General features: G+C 38.0%; 1 protein-coding gene across 1 annotated transcript in view; it reads right to left on the bottom strand.

Annotated features, from left to right (window-relative positions):
- Nucleotides 1-4,659: 4,659 nt before the first annotated feature.
- Nucleotides 4,660-17,057, bottom strand: part of LOC128739976 (homeobox protein unc-4-like) — a 38,198-nt gene continuing 25,800 nt past the window's right edge. Inside the window, exon 4 of the mRNA XM_053835484.1 lies at nucleotides 4,660-4,999. Coding sequence (XP_053691459.1) covers nucleotides 4,660-4,999 — 340 coding nt within the window. The remainder of the gene's footprint in view (nucleotides 5,000-17,057) is intronic.

Raw genomic sequence — 17,057 nt, 5'->3', positions numbered from 1 at the left:
AAATTGACAATATGCAAAACGTGTTCAGAACAGATTTCTTCACATTTTGATATTAATATCGCAACATTCTGACTGCATTCAAAAGTTATCATTTTTCAAAAACAAAAATTCCGAAAACTTTCGAAAATAATTAATGCACGAATATTTCCTTTTTTACTTTTGATGAAAAAGCACATCTAGAACGAAATGATTGACCTTAAAATTTTTCTATGAGTAAATTTCATGCTTTATATCCCTCCCATGGGTAGGTGGTTTGTCGTGTTCTTCGGCATCATCCTATAGCTTAGTTCCGCATGTAGAATGTAATATAGTTTAAGTTAGATATATGTGTAGTATGTAGTATTGCATAATTTACCTTTACGTGTAGTATGTGTTTCGTAAAGCGGAATGGAGCGGAATTGAACGGATTTGATTTTAAATCAAATCCATTCAGGCCGAAGCACCGGGAGGGCTTACTCAGTTCCCTAGATGAATTGCTGATATGCACAGAAATTTCTCTAGAAAACTGAAACAAAATCCTACCCACCATTCATGAGATTTTTACTTACTCATGAAAATTAAAATTTATCGCTAGTTAGAACGAACGAGTGTTCAAAAATGATGTGATGTCTTTATTTGCGTAATCGATGAGATTGTCATAGAATTTGTGGCTGTTATGCGATTATGGACAGCACAGCACTGAAAAATATACACACACGTACATGTATACATGTGTATACATGTATGAGTGTGCATGGGTGTATAGGTATGAATGAATATATGTTTGAGTGTTCTATGATGAGTCGGAATTTTTTCTTATACTTATGCTGCCAAACTACAATTGATAATGGGCAGGAAGTTATAGTCAGTAGCTGTGTTTCCTGTGTCAGTTTCCTATGTTATTACTATTATTACTAATATTGCTATCGTTGTTGTTACTGTCACCTCTATTGTATTGTTTTCTTGCTATTCTTCAACGATATTGCGTTGTTGCTGGGAGTTGGCTGCAAGTTAGTGTACGCCGATGACCAGAAATTGTTTGCATCGATAGGAAATATAGACGACTGCCGCCGCTTGCAAGATTTGCTTGATTTTTTCACTGACTGGTGTAAACGGAACTGGCTCATTGTAAGCATAGCTAAATGTGAAGTGATGAGTTTTTACCGCATCAAAAACCCGATCACCTTTGGTTACACTATCGATGGTGTTGAGTTACGCAGAGTGGACCGAGTTAGTGACCTCGGCGTTTTGCTGGACACCAAACTGACGTTTAATCTACATCGTGAGTTGATTATCTCCAAAGCATCTCGACAGCTTGGTTTCATCTTTAAAATTGGTCGGAACTTTAAGGATCCACACTGTCTTAAATCATTGTACTGCGCCCTAGTACGTCCACTACTGGAGAATTGTAGTCTTGTTTGGTTTCCTAAACAGCTAACATGGAATCTTCGGATTGAACGTGTGCAACGGAGATTTATCCGACTAGCATTGCGACACTTGCCCTGGGAACATCCGGATATCTTACCTGCTTACGTAGATAGGTGCCGTTTACTCGACTTGGACACCCTTGAACACCGACGCAAGATGCAACAAGCAATATTCGTAGCAAAAACTATCAATGGCGAAATCGACTCTCCAAACTTGCTTTCCATGATTAATTTTCGCGCATCACAACGACCGTTGCAATCAACTGGACTAGTTCAAACGCAGTTTCATCGGACGGCGTTCGGATATAGCGAACCGATAACTGAATGTATCAGGACCTTTTCTAATGTAGAGGAACTTTTTGACTTTGGTTTACCGTCACACTTGTTTGCACAGAGATTGCGTAGAGCTTATTTAGAATAAGATTTTATTCATGTAGACAATTTGAAGGTCAGATGAATTATATATAATAAATAAATAAATAAATGTAATTAATTATAATTATTATTTTCTTATTTCCCTCCTTTAGTAGAATGATTTGCATGTCTTGTGACTAACCGCATTAACGGTATTCAACTAACAACATAAAATGATCATGAATGACGCTGTTTGTCTCCCAAGGGCCCTCCTAATGCTGATGAGCCTCTGTCGGAGAGTCCATCAAGTCGGACGGTGGCAACTCACCGGCGGCCTGCTCCTCTTCATTCTTGCGGCTGTCGTCGCGGTCGGACTTAGTGGATCTCTCGAAAAGCTTTATAGCCTCGATATATATTTTGTTCTGTCCATTGCCCAATCCTGTCAGACTTCAACTGGAATTCCATTTCTAACTAAATCTTTTTAGAGTATAGCTCTTCAAGTAAAAACAGGTATTCGATTCTCTGGCTGATACAAGCGATAGCGAAGGGCTGTCCTCAATATACTATCATTCTCACTTCCTAAAATATGGTCGTAGTACATAATATATGGCCATGGTATGAGGATTTTTTCGATTCAATACCATCCTCACAGAATTATCAACTTTGTTAACATCTTATTAAGTCTTGCTTTAGTGACAGCTTGCACTTAAGACTTAACACGGCATATATACATATCTCCAAGTGAAGTTCTACATGATACACCTAATCCTTTCTTAGTTACAGAATTGCTTCAATTTGACTACGGTCTGAAGAGCATACCGACAAATCGGTTGACTACCGCTACAAATAGGCAATTATTGCCACCGGGAATAATACGAGCTAGTACCAGTCCCCATTATATCGCATCTGCTCTATTTTGCGGAAGTTCAAATAGTTTTTCGATAGTTCTGAGCGATAATATTGCTCTTGAATAATATTCCGCACAAAATATTCGAAAATTTACGCCAACAGCTACAATACTGCAAAGATGGTAAATAAAGAAGCGGCTGTGACTTTTAATGAGCATAGGTGGTTGAACAGCGCTGGGTCAACCGTGATGACATGGGTAGTTGGAGAGATGAGTAGCGTCCATTCTAGCGAGTAGTTAGTCGGTAGTAGCATAGGTGATGGACAGACATAGAATTCTCGTGATATTACTAACCCGAAAATTGCAATCAACATGTTGACTAAAAATTTCCTCTTTTCTTTTCTTTTCTTTTCTGCCTGATCTCTATCGCTTCTTCTCACGGTAACAATAATGTTGTCGTGAGGAACGGCAAGAAATCAGCCACAGATGACTACACTGGTGACAACGATGGATGAGGACGCCGTGGTGCCGTGAATAAGCAGTAAGAAAGGGACGAACAACACGAGGAAACAAACAAAAGAAGGAGAAAACAAGATAAGTACAAGCCATCTTATTCAATATTCACGGCAATAAGTACACAATTATAACGAGTTCTGTCACTCTTCTTCCTTCTCATAATCCATAATCACCAACGCATTATGGCGCTAGTGTTATCCGCAAGGATTCTTTTATCATTGTCACAACCACCTTATCTCAGCCCTGGACAGACTTGGCTCTAACTGCCCCACCTCGTGCTGCAAACAGAAACAGAAACAGAGTAAATTTCATGCTTTATATCAATTTTGCAATGCATTTGAATTGAAAAAATTTCTGGGTAGAGCGTTAGACATGAAAAACGAAAAAGAGAAATTGGACTTTTTCTAACCTGGCGCTCCTGCAGATAATTATTTTTGCATGAAAATCAGAACTTAAGGTTCTTTTGTGTGTACTTTCATGATAAAACAGTCATTAGCTTGATCGCATCGTTTTTACGATGTTGCCCGTTAGAGGGTTACTGTTATTGTTACATAACCTACAGGTAACATTTTAACTAATCGAGCTCGAGAAATTTTAGACTCTTTCATAAAACATTAGTCAATAACAAAACCACCAGAAACTATCAATAGTAACATTAGATGATTCAGGGCGGGACGGACACAGGCCTAGAATTTTGCCGGCGACCTGCCGTCGGAGGCACCGGCCACTGCGGGAGAGGGGGGGGGGTTGATCTAGGAAAATAAATAAACCTCTATCTAGGTTTATTTATTTTCCTAGATCTACTGGCCTCTATAACTTTCCTTCAGTTGGGTGACCCTTGCGAAATGGTACTTTCTACGAAAAGGTTTTCCGTGAAATGGTACATCCCGCGTAAGGTTTTTTGCGAAATTCTATATTCCGCGTTATGGTCAACCGAGAATTGGTGTTCTGCAAAATGGTATTCGCCGAAATGATTTGTAATGATGGCGAATGTTTAAATGCTATCCGCTTTATTTTATCAGGCTAAGAAATGGGGGAGTTGTTTTCTATTTTACTGTGAGGATAAAATTTGTATATTAAAACACCCATGAACTCCTCAGAAACTTGCAAAACTCGAGATTGTGACAAAGGTCATCCAAGATTTACGATTTATGTACAACACAGTTTTATTTGTGGCAATATGAAGTTTGTCGGGTCAGCTAGTGTTTTACATAAATATTACTAATGAGATTTTTCACTTGGCCTGACCGAAAACTGAAATTATTTTAATCAGCCTTTTTCCTTGTTACTTACCAAATGGTCGGCCATTGAAATATGATATGATTAAATAAAACCCATTCCCTTGAATAATAAATTTGATTTCTTTTTTAAATAAATTAAACTTTTAATATCATGTTAAATGTCGATTATTGAATATGTCACAGAGAATACGGCATGTAACAAAAATCATTTTATAACTTAAATCATATCAAATTGTACACAATGGTAGCATCTGCATTAAATTAATGGTAGGAAACTTGTTCGCACGCAGTGTCTTCACGTACTATTGTATAGTAGTGATTCTATGCTAAACGGATTTGGCCTCATACTATTCCTATGCGTATCGGTATTTTCATCCAGAGCATCATCGATACTGTCTCTCCTATCCATTAAACAGTCTTCTGGTGTTTCATTAGATTCTGCTCCGCCGACTACATCGATCGGATCCTCATCGTCATCGTCGTCATCGCCAGCTTCGCTATCAGAGCTAGAGTTATGACGATGCTGGGACAGATATTCTGCTTTAAGCGCTTCCAAATCTACTGCAATGCCTTTAGCTCGTAATTTTCTAGCTTGGCGCTCTAACGCTTTAGCCAACTTTTTTCTCCGTCGAGCTCTGAAAAGAGAAACAATTTTTATGAGAATGACAGAAAAAGGAATATGTTGTAACTATATTAACAAAATTAAATTTAACACATGCAATAATTTAATACAAATAGAAACAAGAAATATCCCTTTTTTGCAAGTAAATTCAAAATACCATCCGTCTCCATTACTTCATTTTAACTTTATTTCTTCAAGAAATTGTAACAGTTTAGCAACACTATTTTGGCAGGTAACAAGCCGCGTTTTTATTCGTGTTCAAAATATTCGATTTACTTGTTGAAATCGATAATCTAAATCGCGATTATTCATACTGGGACGAGTTGATAATTCCGGGCCCCTGGTGGACTAAACCGCAATCAGGCACCCTCAAAATGTGAAACGCCGGCTCGAAGCCGAATATAACCTCCAAGATGGCCCTTGTCGTGCAAAGAGCCCATATCGAATTCGAACCACATCCCCCAAATTGACGTCATTACCGGACTTAGTGATCGAGGATGAAACTTCCAATAGCGGCACCCCTTTAACGCAAGTTACTGCGAACATCCCCGTGAGAACTGACTTCGAAATGCTGGGTGATGATGGTAACGACAATGACGTTCACGATCTGTCTGAGATCGCTTACAGCTCAAAAACAACCGCACTTCCTAAAACGAATAAGGTGCGTACTCCTCCGATCTGTATCGTTAATAAAACCACAAAGCAAGTACGAGAACTCTTGGTCAAAATAATGATTGGACAGGAAAAATACCACATGGAAGCTACCAAAATGGGTGTGCAATTGTTTTGTTAAGAAGAGGAAGGATTTCACTGTGTTTTGGACATACTCAAGACAATTATTATTTAGTTTCATACCTACACTCGCGCTGCTGAGCAACCGGTATAAATCACCCTATCAGGATTGCCAGTATTTGTTGTTATGGTGGTGTTCACATCAGTAAACTGCAACAGGAATTGGAAACACACGGTCTCCAGCCCAACGAGATGAAACATTTCTCTCGAAAAATTAGCGGTTGGAAGAAAGTGCGCTCTATCTACACTATTTCCCAGAGGAACCATCAAGCTATCGATTTAACAAAAAGTGAGGGCAATTTTAAATGCCAATGTAAAATGGTGTTGCTACGGATGCGGTACAATGTCATCGATGTCAATGGTTCGGACATGGAATGCGGAACTGCAATCTTGCCCCGTGTGTTAAATGCAGTGAGAAATATTTGTCTACATTATGCTCGCTTCTAAAAAAACAGCTGGAGATATCGCGAAATTCAATCCGTTGTGCAAACTCTCAACAGGTAAGAACTATTGCAAACGACAAAAGCAAAAACAGAACGATCGCCGACACCAACAGCTCAACCCGAGACTATCTCGAGCTAAGCCGCATCAAAAAACACCTTGAAAATACACAGATAATCCCTGACGTACATTTTGGCTTCAACAGAGATAATTCAACCAATCGCCAGTTGGTTAGACTTGTGAGAAAAGGTCGGGGCCACTTCGCATATAAAAAATCTTCAGGTATTGTCCTCTTGGATGTCGAGAAAGCATATGATTCTGTCTGGCAGGAAGAAGGTCTTCACAAAATGCTCCAAGTAAACTTGCCTTTGAATATCCTGAAAATCATCCGTTCTTTTCCATTGAATCGCTCGTTCTACGTCGCAGTTAATTGACAATCGTCAGATCAGAAAGCCGTTTTGGTGATCCACAAAGAGGCCTTTTGGCGTTCCACAAGGACGTGTTCTGAGCCCCACGCTGTATAATATTTTCACAGCCAACCTAGTGATGCTTGATGACGTCAAATATTTTCTTTTCGCGGACAACACTAGTTACACCAAATTGCAAGCTGCCCAAAACGCTATTGGGAACTACCAAAAGCAATGGAAAACCAATACTAGCAAAACGGAGCTCACGTGATCTTCCTCACAGTCAGATCATCGTGTGTGGGCAACCAATCCCATGGTCGAACGACGTACCTAGGTCTAATCGAAAAGCCCTTTAACAAGAAGACTGATATTTCTGTTATTTTCGGGACTGTGGTGTTTGTTTTGTTTGTTTTGTTCCTCTAACTATCCTCTAAGCTATCTTATAACTAGCAAGGATTTTTTTCAATTTTTTCCTTAAATTGCCCAAATATTAATTTATAGATCCTCATTAGCTATTACAATTTGAATAACAAAGTTGTTGAAAGTTATCATCTGTCTCACTTCACGTACACTATCACCTACAATGAAAATAAATTGAATTGAATCGAAAAGAAATTGTAACTAAAACAAAACATTAGAGTAGGGCGGGGCATAAGTGCGATGTTTGAAGTTGTCTTCAATTTTTGTCAGTTATAAAGAAGGGCAACAACAAAATATATGTTATAGCGATGCAATAGCTCAATGTGTTCACATTGAAATATAAATTATCTGAAATAATAGTTTTATGCAAAATAAATTCTGATCAAGTGCCGATTCGCACTTTTACCCCACTAGCCCGACCAGCATTCGACAAAATAGCGATTGGTGATCACCTCATGTCTCTCAGAGGCCGTATGACTGGTTCCGCGCTCGGGAAGGGTTTCTTTCCTGATTCATGCACGGAACGGATTTCGGAGGAACCTGTTCGGGACCTGGAATCGGCCATATGGCCTCTGAGAGACATGAGATGATCGCCAATCGCTATTTTGTCGAGTGCTGATGTTTTTTATGTGCGACACGATTAGGGCTGTCGGTATTGGGCACTTTTGGTGAAAACCGGTATTTCGGTATTAGCGTAGAAAATACCGGTAGTACCGGTAAAATACCGGTATTGGCAGATTATTCGCAATCAATAGAAATGTCGATGTTTTTAAGTAAATATTTTTGTTTTTAAACTATTACTTCAGTGTTGTTGCTTTGCAAAGTAGTATTAAGGCAGAAATACTACGCTTAGCGATTTATTTCCTTTGGTAGAACGAATTTTGTTGCCAACGCTTCTAACAATTGAAGAAACTTCCGCTTTCATCGAAGTCTGACGAACGACTTTAGGCGCATCAGGAATTTTTCTATCATTTCTTCAAATTTATAGTAGGAAACCCCGCTTTTAACTATTTTCAAAAATCTCCGTATTGCAGCTTCCAGCATAATGGATGCACTGGTCTCTTACAGTCTCTTCACGAATTTTACCTCTATCCCTAAATCGGAGCGCTTGCATCATCGTGCACAGATACCTTCTCTTCTCTGCTTTTAATCCCACTCTTCGTAGATAGTGGCTTGGAGATTTCATCTACTTGTTGAATCAATATATCACATGAAAGACTTCAAACATATTCCAGATTCTTTCCTGGTAGATCCTTTGATGCCAAGAATACTCAAAAAGCGCGAAAATTCCCATATTCTAATTACGGACCGGCATCGTCGACACAAATAAATGAAGCTGACTTTCTCGTACCTTCGCATCATACATGAAGTCACTTGTTTCATTTATTGAACAGAACGTTTCAAGCAAACTTCAGCTGAAGTTAGTGACTATATCAAATGACGACGACTGGCAGTCAGGCACGACTTATTAATGTTGTGTAAATTCAAAGTTGTTGATCTTCTAGTGAATATTTGAAATAGCAACACTTCACCATGACGACCGGTTTTAAAGTTTCATTTGTATTTTTCTATATACAAATGAAACCGGTCGTCATGGTGAAGTGAAAATGGTTTCATGGTTGAAGTCAGTTTAGAAACGAATCGGCGTCGCTGCAGTTGAAACTGAAGTTTTATTACTTCATTGTTGAGTGACTATTGTATTTACTATTGTAAGCAACGGGCCCTGATCTTGTTTCCTAAATTCGTTAAGTGAGAGCTTCGAATAGTTTGGTGGCTTGTACATATGTATCAAGTCAAGTTGTTCAAAAATAAATTGAAACGTGACGTTTGGCTTATACACTGAAACATTTGCATGAAACATACAGCAAAGATGCTGTACTGTGCCTTAAACGGGTTCAAAAGGTATAATTGTTTGACCCACAGTGTCACCCTATTCATTGCTAGTAGTCGAAGAATCTCGTCATCATTAACATGAAGTTGTTTTTCTATGAGTTTTACAATCTTTTATCAAACTTAGTTCTTCTTTGAATAAGGAAACTAAAAAAATTAGGATATTAGAAAATACCGGAAATACCGGTTTTTTGCCTTTCCAAAACCGGTATTTCGGTATCCAAAAATTGGCCGGTATTACCGGTTTCGGTACTACCGGTACTACCGGTTAGACAGCCCTAGACACGATATACTTTACTGATGCTGAAATGCCCCTTTATGGGAACCGGTTCCGGATTTATAGCCTCCCCCAGGATCCGGATGGCGCACACCATGGCTCATAACTGCGGCAAAGTAACTGATATGTCCACAGACGTGATATGTTTACAAAAATCAACAGATTTCAAACAAATTTTAAATATTTAACAACTTTATCTAAAAAAGTCATGTCACGGTCTCCCACGGAACTCCGGAATAACTCCGGGACCATATGAAATATGGCCATTATCTATAGATATTATGAAAATAGAAAATATTTTCGGCAAAATTCCCAAATTTGGTGAAAAAATATTGAAAGATAAAAAAGTTATGTCCATTTTAGTGAATTTTGCGGTGCTAAAAATGATATAGACCTTAGAGGGGCTAGCGGGACAAAAGTGCGAATACCGCGGGGCAAAAATGGGAAGTTCGAATCCATAAAATTAGCACAGCGGTAGCTAATAAAACCATATTTTCTTCAATTTGCGGTATGTTTCGGTAAGGAATATTCTCAATTTGCACCTTTTCTATTTTGCGCTGGTGTATTGCAGCCTCTGACAGATCGAAACTTTTCCAAACGTTTGTTTTGACGTAGGACTACGTCTTTGTTTGCTATACTGGGACTGGGTAGCAGTTTGCGAAAACGAAAATAGAAGTGTAACGTTTGAATGAGAGATTTCAAGTATTAATAACTACTAAACTACTGAACGAAACTGAATCATTTATATGTCGTTGGATAGATAAAATGACCAGCAATTTTTTAGGGGGTGAGAGAGCAATTCTAAAGGGAGCGTAAGAGAGGGGGCTCCTACACAAATGGAACACAAATTTCCTCAAAACTCGAGAACTAATCAAGCAAATGGAACCAAATTTGGCATGTGGGGGTTTCAGAAGGCAGGATTATTTTTCTACGGTGTACTGAGACCTCTTCTTCTAAGAGGGGGCGGAGGTCCCGTACAAATGAAATACAAATTTCCACAAAACTCCAGAACTAATCAAGCAAATGGAACCAAATTTAGCATGTGGGGGATTCAGAAGGCAGGATTATTTTTCTACGGTGTACTGAGACCTCTTCTCCTTCTAAGAGGGGGGGCTCCCGTACAAATGAAATACAAATTTCCTCAAAACTCTAAAACTATTCAAGCAAATGGAACCAAATTTGGAATGTAGGAGTTTCAGAAGGCAAGAATTTTTTTCTTTGGTAAATTGAGACCCCTCCCCTCTTTAGGAGGATGGGCATCCATTCAAATAATATTCAAATTTCCTCATAACTCGAGAACTATTCGAGCAAAAGGAATCAAAATTGGCTTGTGGGGGTTTTTTGAGATAAGATGTTTTTCTATGGTGTACTGAGACCCCTTCTTCTTCTTCTAAGGAGGAGGGCCCCCATACAAATGAAATACAAATTTCCTCATAACTCTAGAGCTAATCAAGTAAATGAAACCAAATTTGGCATGTGGGGGTTTTTGAAGGCAGGAATTTTTTCTATCGTATAATGAGACCCATCCGTCTTTTAACAGGGGGGGATTTTTTCTATGGTGGATTAGAACCTTTGCTTTCTTTAGAAGGGGAGATCCCATACAAATGAAATACAAATTTCTTCATAACTCGAGAACTAATCAAGCAAATGGCACCAAATTTGGCGTGTGGGGTTTTTTGGAGGCATGAATTTATTTATTTTATGATGCTTTGAGACCCTTCCCATTACCCATTACCATTTCAACCTTTATGATGCACACAAGTGATTTTTAAAAGAAATTTCTATGTCTCAAAGGTTGCAGGCGTTGTACTTATGAACCCCCGTTCACGTATTTTCAAAGACACCATTTCATTGAATGAAGAATTGAATCTGAATATATCGCTCTTTTCTTTTAAACATTCACTTAAACAATGGAACTCACAGATTCTTATAAACATACATATGCCAAAAATGCAGTTTACATTGTCTTTGATCTGATGATCTGATATGGTCCTATGTCACCCTTTTGTACAACCATTAGGGCTGTATACCTTATAGTTTTTTGTTTCATCAACGAAAAATATTGTTTTTCTTCGGCCAACATCTGTAGAGCACACAGTTTTCTGCAGATATTCCATTTCTAGTATCTGTAATATAGTGCCCAAAGCTGTATATAATTAGCTATACATTTTTGCGTCGTCCATGAATCGCACTTTTGCCCCGTCCGTAAATCGACTTTTGCCCCTGTTAGGCGCTTGACGGGGTTTGATTAAATTATGGAAAAGCGAGATATGTTTTGTAAATTCGGTTCACCGTATTTTTAAAACATGATTCAAAATGTTATGTAAAACGCTGCTACAAATTTTCAACAAGTAATATCCTCCTGTTAATATCGCATTTGCCGTATTACGAAAAATTACATCAAAACCACCCTAAAATAACATTTGCACATAACTCAGCAACTATGCTTCGTAAGCAACCAAAGTTTACGTAAGGTTCAAACTGTCAAAGTAGTCACTCATCTATGCTAATGTAGTCAATTTACTCGGAATCTGCACCGATAAATCATTGAATCGCACTTTTACCTCCATCGCACTTTTACCCCTCCTTACTCTATACTTTTCAAAAATTTTGATGTTGTGAAAAAATATTTAAAAAAATCTGATTTTTCTAGAAAAAATAAAAAGCAGTGAGATCTCTAGCGCTGAAATTACAACGGATAATTTCCAAATAACGAATATTTTTCACTCATATAATCATGTATTTTTCCTAAAAAGCTCAATAATATTGGTTTGTGATTTAAAAATTATGAAGCGCCAAATAAAACATTACGGACTTATAATTTGCTGGAAAGGAAACAAGTACAAGTTTTGAACGAAACTGAAACACAAAGAAACCCCTGATTTAATCCACCTAGTGGTGAAAAAAACCTTTGTTATACAGTCTTACTTGCTTTTTGAGATAGAAATCGATACGTCGTCGGAACATAATTCATTTATTGGTAGCTTTACGTAGTGCGTTGGTTTACATAAAAAAAAAATTGGAAATCGAATAAGTTTACAAAATTTGAACAAAATAGGAGCACTTATAAATTTTGATAGATCCTTTTTTTCATGAAAATGCTGAGTAAGAATAAGTAAGTTGTTACTAATTTGAGTAAGTGCAAGTAAAAGTAAGTTGTAAGAGGAAATATTATTCTTTAGCATATACATTGCGTAGTTTATCTAATTTGATGCCAAAATAATTTAAACTAGATAAATTAACTTAGATGATATGGTTATAAATTATTGTAAATTAATTACATTAAATACATTAATTGTATACGATTGCTCATAACCTTCAAATTAAACGTCCAATCAAAAAACAAATCAATACTCATCTATTAGACTATATTACCTTTCAAATGAGACTAATAGCGCATAAATCGGTTTGGCCACCTCTGAGAAACAGGCGATAATTATTACCTTGTCAAAACAGGTTTTTTAAGCATAACTTTTAAACTACTTGTTTGTTTTTAGTAAAACTTCCTGAAAAATTTAGCGTTAATAAGAGCTTTAATTTGATACTAAGATCGTTGAAATCTGTCATGTGGTTCCGGAGAAAACCGTGTCACGTAGTTTTCACCTTTTTGCTTATAACTTTTAAACGAAACGTGGGATCGCTAAACAATTCAATAGTGATCTACTAGGCAATAATACCTTTCAAACAAAAATAATAGCGCATGAATCGGCCTAGCCAACTCTGCTCAAAACACACAACTCTGCATAACACGGATCGAACGGGACTACCCAACATTGAGCGATTATGAAACACCACCGATGTTCAAGAACACTCATAGCAGTTGAAAGCAGCACCATCAGCGGAAGAGCAGCTGGCTGGAAATATATTCAAACAGCCAAACGTAGTATTACACGTAAAGTATTACACCATGACGGCGTGTTAGTACTTAGCAGAGAAGCAAAAGGGAGAAACCCGAAAATGCAGCAACATCGTGCGAGAACTAACGTGAAACAATAAGATAGTCGCGGAACAGACAAAAGAAGCGCCAAATACGAGATCGTGAAGTGCTAGAGGAACTAAACCACGTAAAAGACGTACGGGCGATCTCTTCACAAACTTCTCAACCAATCAAAAAACTAGCAACTAAACTGGTGGTAGACTCGTTAAAAAAATACACAGAGTAATTGTCAAGTTTTATGAGGAAAATCGTTTGCCGGAGGAGTGGATGGAAGGGATGTGCTCAATTTATTAAAAGGACTCTTATGGTTGCTATTATCATGTTCAGGGCTCTCTGCGCACCAGCCAGTGTGAACTGGGAGTGCGCCGTGAATACTTAAGATAGAGCAATATTCAATTCAGCAAACCTATGGATAATAATTGACTCTATAAATGCCCCACACATAACATTTTCGAATTTTGCTTGGTTGAGGTGTTACAGTGAAATAAGCAAAATAGATGCACTGAGTGCAGGACAACCCTGATCATGTTAGAAGGCGTCCGATTTCCCGAAAATCAACTCAGCTTTAATACGATTTTACAGGCGATCTTGACATCGTGGCACGCGGCTTTGTGACAATGACGTTTTGTTATTAATACATACGTCGAAGAGAATATACACGCCTCTCAACAAAAATTCGAATTAACGATGGTGAAATCGAAATGGTCGACAAATTAGGGTATTTAGGCTCACTAAACCACCGAGTTAAGTTCCCCGCACCGCGATGCTGACAATCCACAAAACATTGAAAAGACCGATAGCTCTCTACGTTAACGCGATATGAGTTGTGCTTGAGGAGAACCAGCGCGTCCTTAGTGTCTCTGAGCAAATGTTGTTAAGCGCTTTCTTCAGTGGAATGCACATAGATAACACAATGTGAAAGTATGTGGAAGTGAATGTCGACAACGAATCGATCGGCAAAGAGGTGCGATGCGGCAAGATAGAAGGCAACATGTGGATCCTAGGACTACAAGGCTATGAACCAAATTGAACGAAGACGACTCCCAAGTAGCACACTTTAGGTCCATTTAGTTGAAGCAACCGGATTACGACTGAAATTAGTCATAATTCGGTTACCACAACTGATTTGTAACAACCGTGCTAGTAGGGCTGTTGTATACACCACAGAATTCGATTAAAAAATACTGCTTCGAAGAAAATATGATAAACTCCATACTGTAACACGAATAAAAACTCATCGTTAACTCAATAGCAACGGTGGCAAAGAAATACAACAAACATCCACACAATATCACAATCGATCAAATGTTACGTAGATACCACTGGCATTGTATTAAGAGTTGTTTCAACGTTATCGCAGTGTTATGTTTATGACTGCTATTTATTTTTATTTTATAGAATGCACATTAAATTTAATACAGCGGTTACCATTTTCTGTGCCGAAATATTTGGAATTGTTAACAGACACACGACTTTTCGCAGAATGGACATACGACGTTCGATCCGTGGTGGAACGGTATACGTAATCAACGCAACGTTCTTCGTAAGGCACGCCGTCGTTTCCTGCGTCATCGTACCGCAGAAAATAGGGATGTTCTCCTTAGGTTCGAGGCAGAGTATGACGAACACGTTGCTTCTTCCTTCCATGAGTATATCTTTCGAATTAAAGACGAGGTTAAGTTGGATCCGTCCTCTTTCTGGCGATTTTTCAACAGTAGAAAATGTAATCAGTCGATTCCGTTAGACATGTCATTCAACGCCAAAACGAGCAACGACGTTGAAAGTTCTGCCGAACTCTTCGCCACTTGGTCCCTTGATTTTCATCCTGTTCTTGAATGACTCGAGCTACCGAATTAACTCTCATCACCTTATGTACGCCGACGACTTGAAGATATATCGTACGCTAGCTCATTGGTCGACTGTGCTGCTCTACAGCAAGACGTTGAGAGCATAGTCAGTTGGTGTGTCTTAAATGACATGGAAATGAATGCAATAAAGTGAAATATAATAAGTTTTTCCAAAGCGCGGACGCAGCTGACTTATAACTATAGTGTAAATGATTTCAGTTTGGATCGTGTTACATCGTTAAAAGACTTGGGAGTGGCAATGAACTGGTATCCCATCAGTGCGGTTACTTCCAAAGTTTTTGCCATGCTTGGATTCATTCGCCGTAATGCTCGTAAATTCCGTGATGTGTACGCACTGAAGACGCGCTATTGCTCTCTCGTTCAAAGTGTCCTCGAATATGCTGTTCAAATCTGGGCACCTTACCATGCAACTCACATTGCTCGCTTTAGAAGAGTGCAACATTGTTTCGTTCATTTCGCATTACAACGACTGCCATGGAACGAATCGCAAAGGTTACCACCGTATGAACAAAGATGCCTATTGATAAGACTGGAACTTTTGAACCAACGACGCATATACTTTCAAAAAATGTTTGCTTTTGACGTGCTGTGCAACAGGACTGATTGCCCCCACCTTTTACGACTAGCAAACTTTTTCGTCCCAGCCCGACGATCCTGTCGACGTTCGTTAATACATATTGTAAGGCACAGAACCGTTTTTGGACAAAACCATCCGATGTACAAATGTTTTAACCTGTTAAATAATTTAGAAGTATTCGATTTTCACGTAAGCAGATATCTTTTTAAAACTAGCATAAGATACTTAACATAGATCAGTCTCAGAGGTGGGTACCGCTAACCGAAATTTCAGCTTCGCTAACAGCTAATTCGCTAAATCAAAACGTTAGCTTCGATAACTTTACTTTGATAAGCGCTGATTTCGGCAATAAAAGAAAATTTTTGTTTCAAAGGTCTAAGAACAAATACCTGAGTTAATTCCGTGCCAAGAATTGCAGGCATTCATGAAACATGTTTAAAGAACATTATCGCTCACCATATTAGCACATTAAAAGGGTATAAAACATTTCCATGTTCCATGACATATATATATATTTTTTTGAGTGGTTTTAACCCAAAGCAGTGTTGCCACATATTCATCTGTACTGGAAGGTAAAAAAATCTTTTTCATCTGTACTTTTGCTTTCAAAAATCTGTACCAAAATCTGTACCACAAAGTTGGTTTGTAACATAGGGAAACCTGGTTTGTTTGCTTTAAAAAATACAAAAATCGCAAATTACTGATTTCTTTGATGATATTGGTACATAACCTTAAAGACAGACATGTTTTGTTTTGTTTGCATTCATGTCAAGAGGTGCTCCTCTATTAATTTCAAGTAACAAAACTGAAAGAAAAAAATTAGTTTTTGACACCCAAAAAAATCTGTACCCATCTGTACTTTATGACAAAAATCTGTAATCTGTACCGTACAGAATCTGTACCAAAAAAATCGGAAAAATCTGTACTTTTCCAGATAAATCTGTACATGTGGCAACACTGACCCAAAGGGTCATTCACCATGACATATATTTCTCGATTATTTATTGGAGTTTTCCATCGCTGTTTTGTAAAAGCTTTCCAAATAATATTTTCTCTGGATTGCTTAGTAAAAAGTTACTTACATTTTGTTAGGTTTACACTTGAGCATTACTACCGGTAAGCGAACCAGTAGTGGTGCATTTAGTAATACAATTTCAAGTTTTTAGTAAAAATACAATGAAATCAGAATAAAAGGAATCAGAATCAGAAGGTAGAAAATTAGTATAAAAATATTTTGTAGATAATAATTTTCCTTGGTTGTTGTGAAAACTTTATTGCGTTGATACTTGGCCCAACATTTATGAATTTATAAAACGAGTGATGTCCGAGAAAATCGAAAAATCTCCTTTGATGTTTTCAGTGAATAGGTATAGGAGGCCTCGAATTTTTTAAATAACGATTTATTTAAGTCCGCGTACAAAAGTAGTCCTCTACGGACTTGAGACAGCAAGTTTGTTTACGG

Source organism: Sabethes cyaneus, chromosome 3 (genome assembly GCF_943734655.1).
Source record: "Sabethes cyaneus chromosome 3, idSabCyanKW18_F2, whole genome shotgun sequence".
Taxonomy (NCBI): domain Eukaryota; kingdom Metazoa; phylum Arthropoda; class Insecta; order Diptera; family Culicidae; genus Sabethes; species Sabethes cyaneus.
The sequence above is the reverse complement of the archived record's forward strand: the minus strand, read 5'-3'. Positions and strand labels throughout refer to the sequence as shown.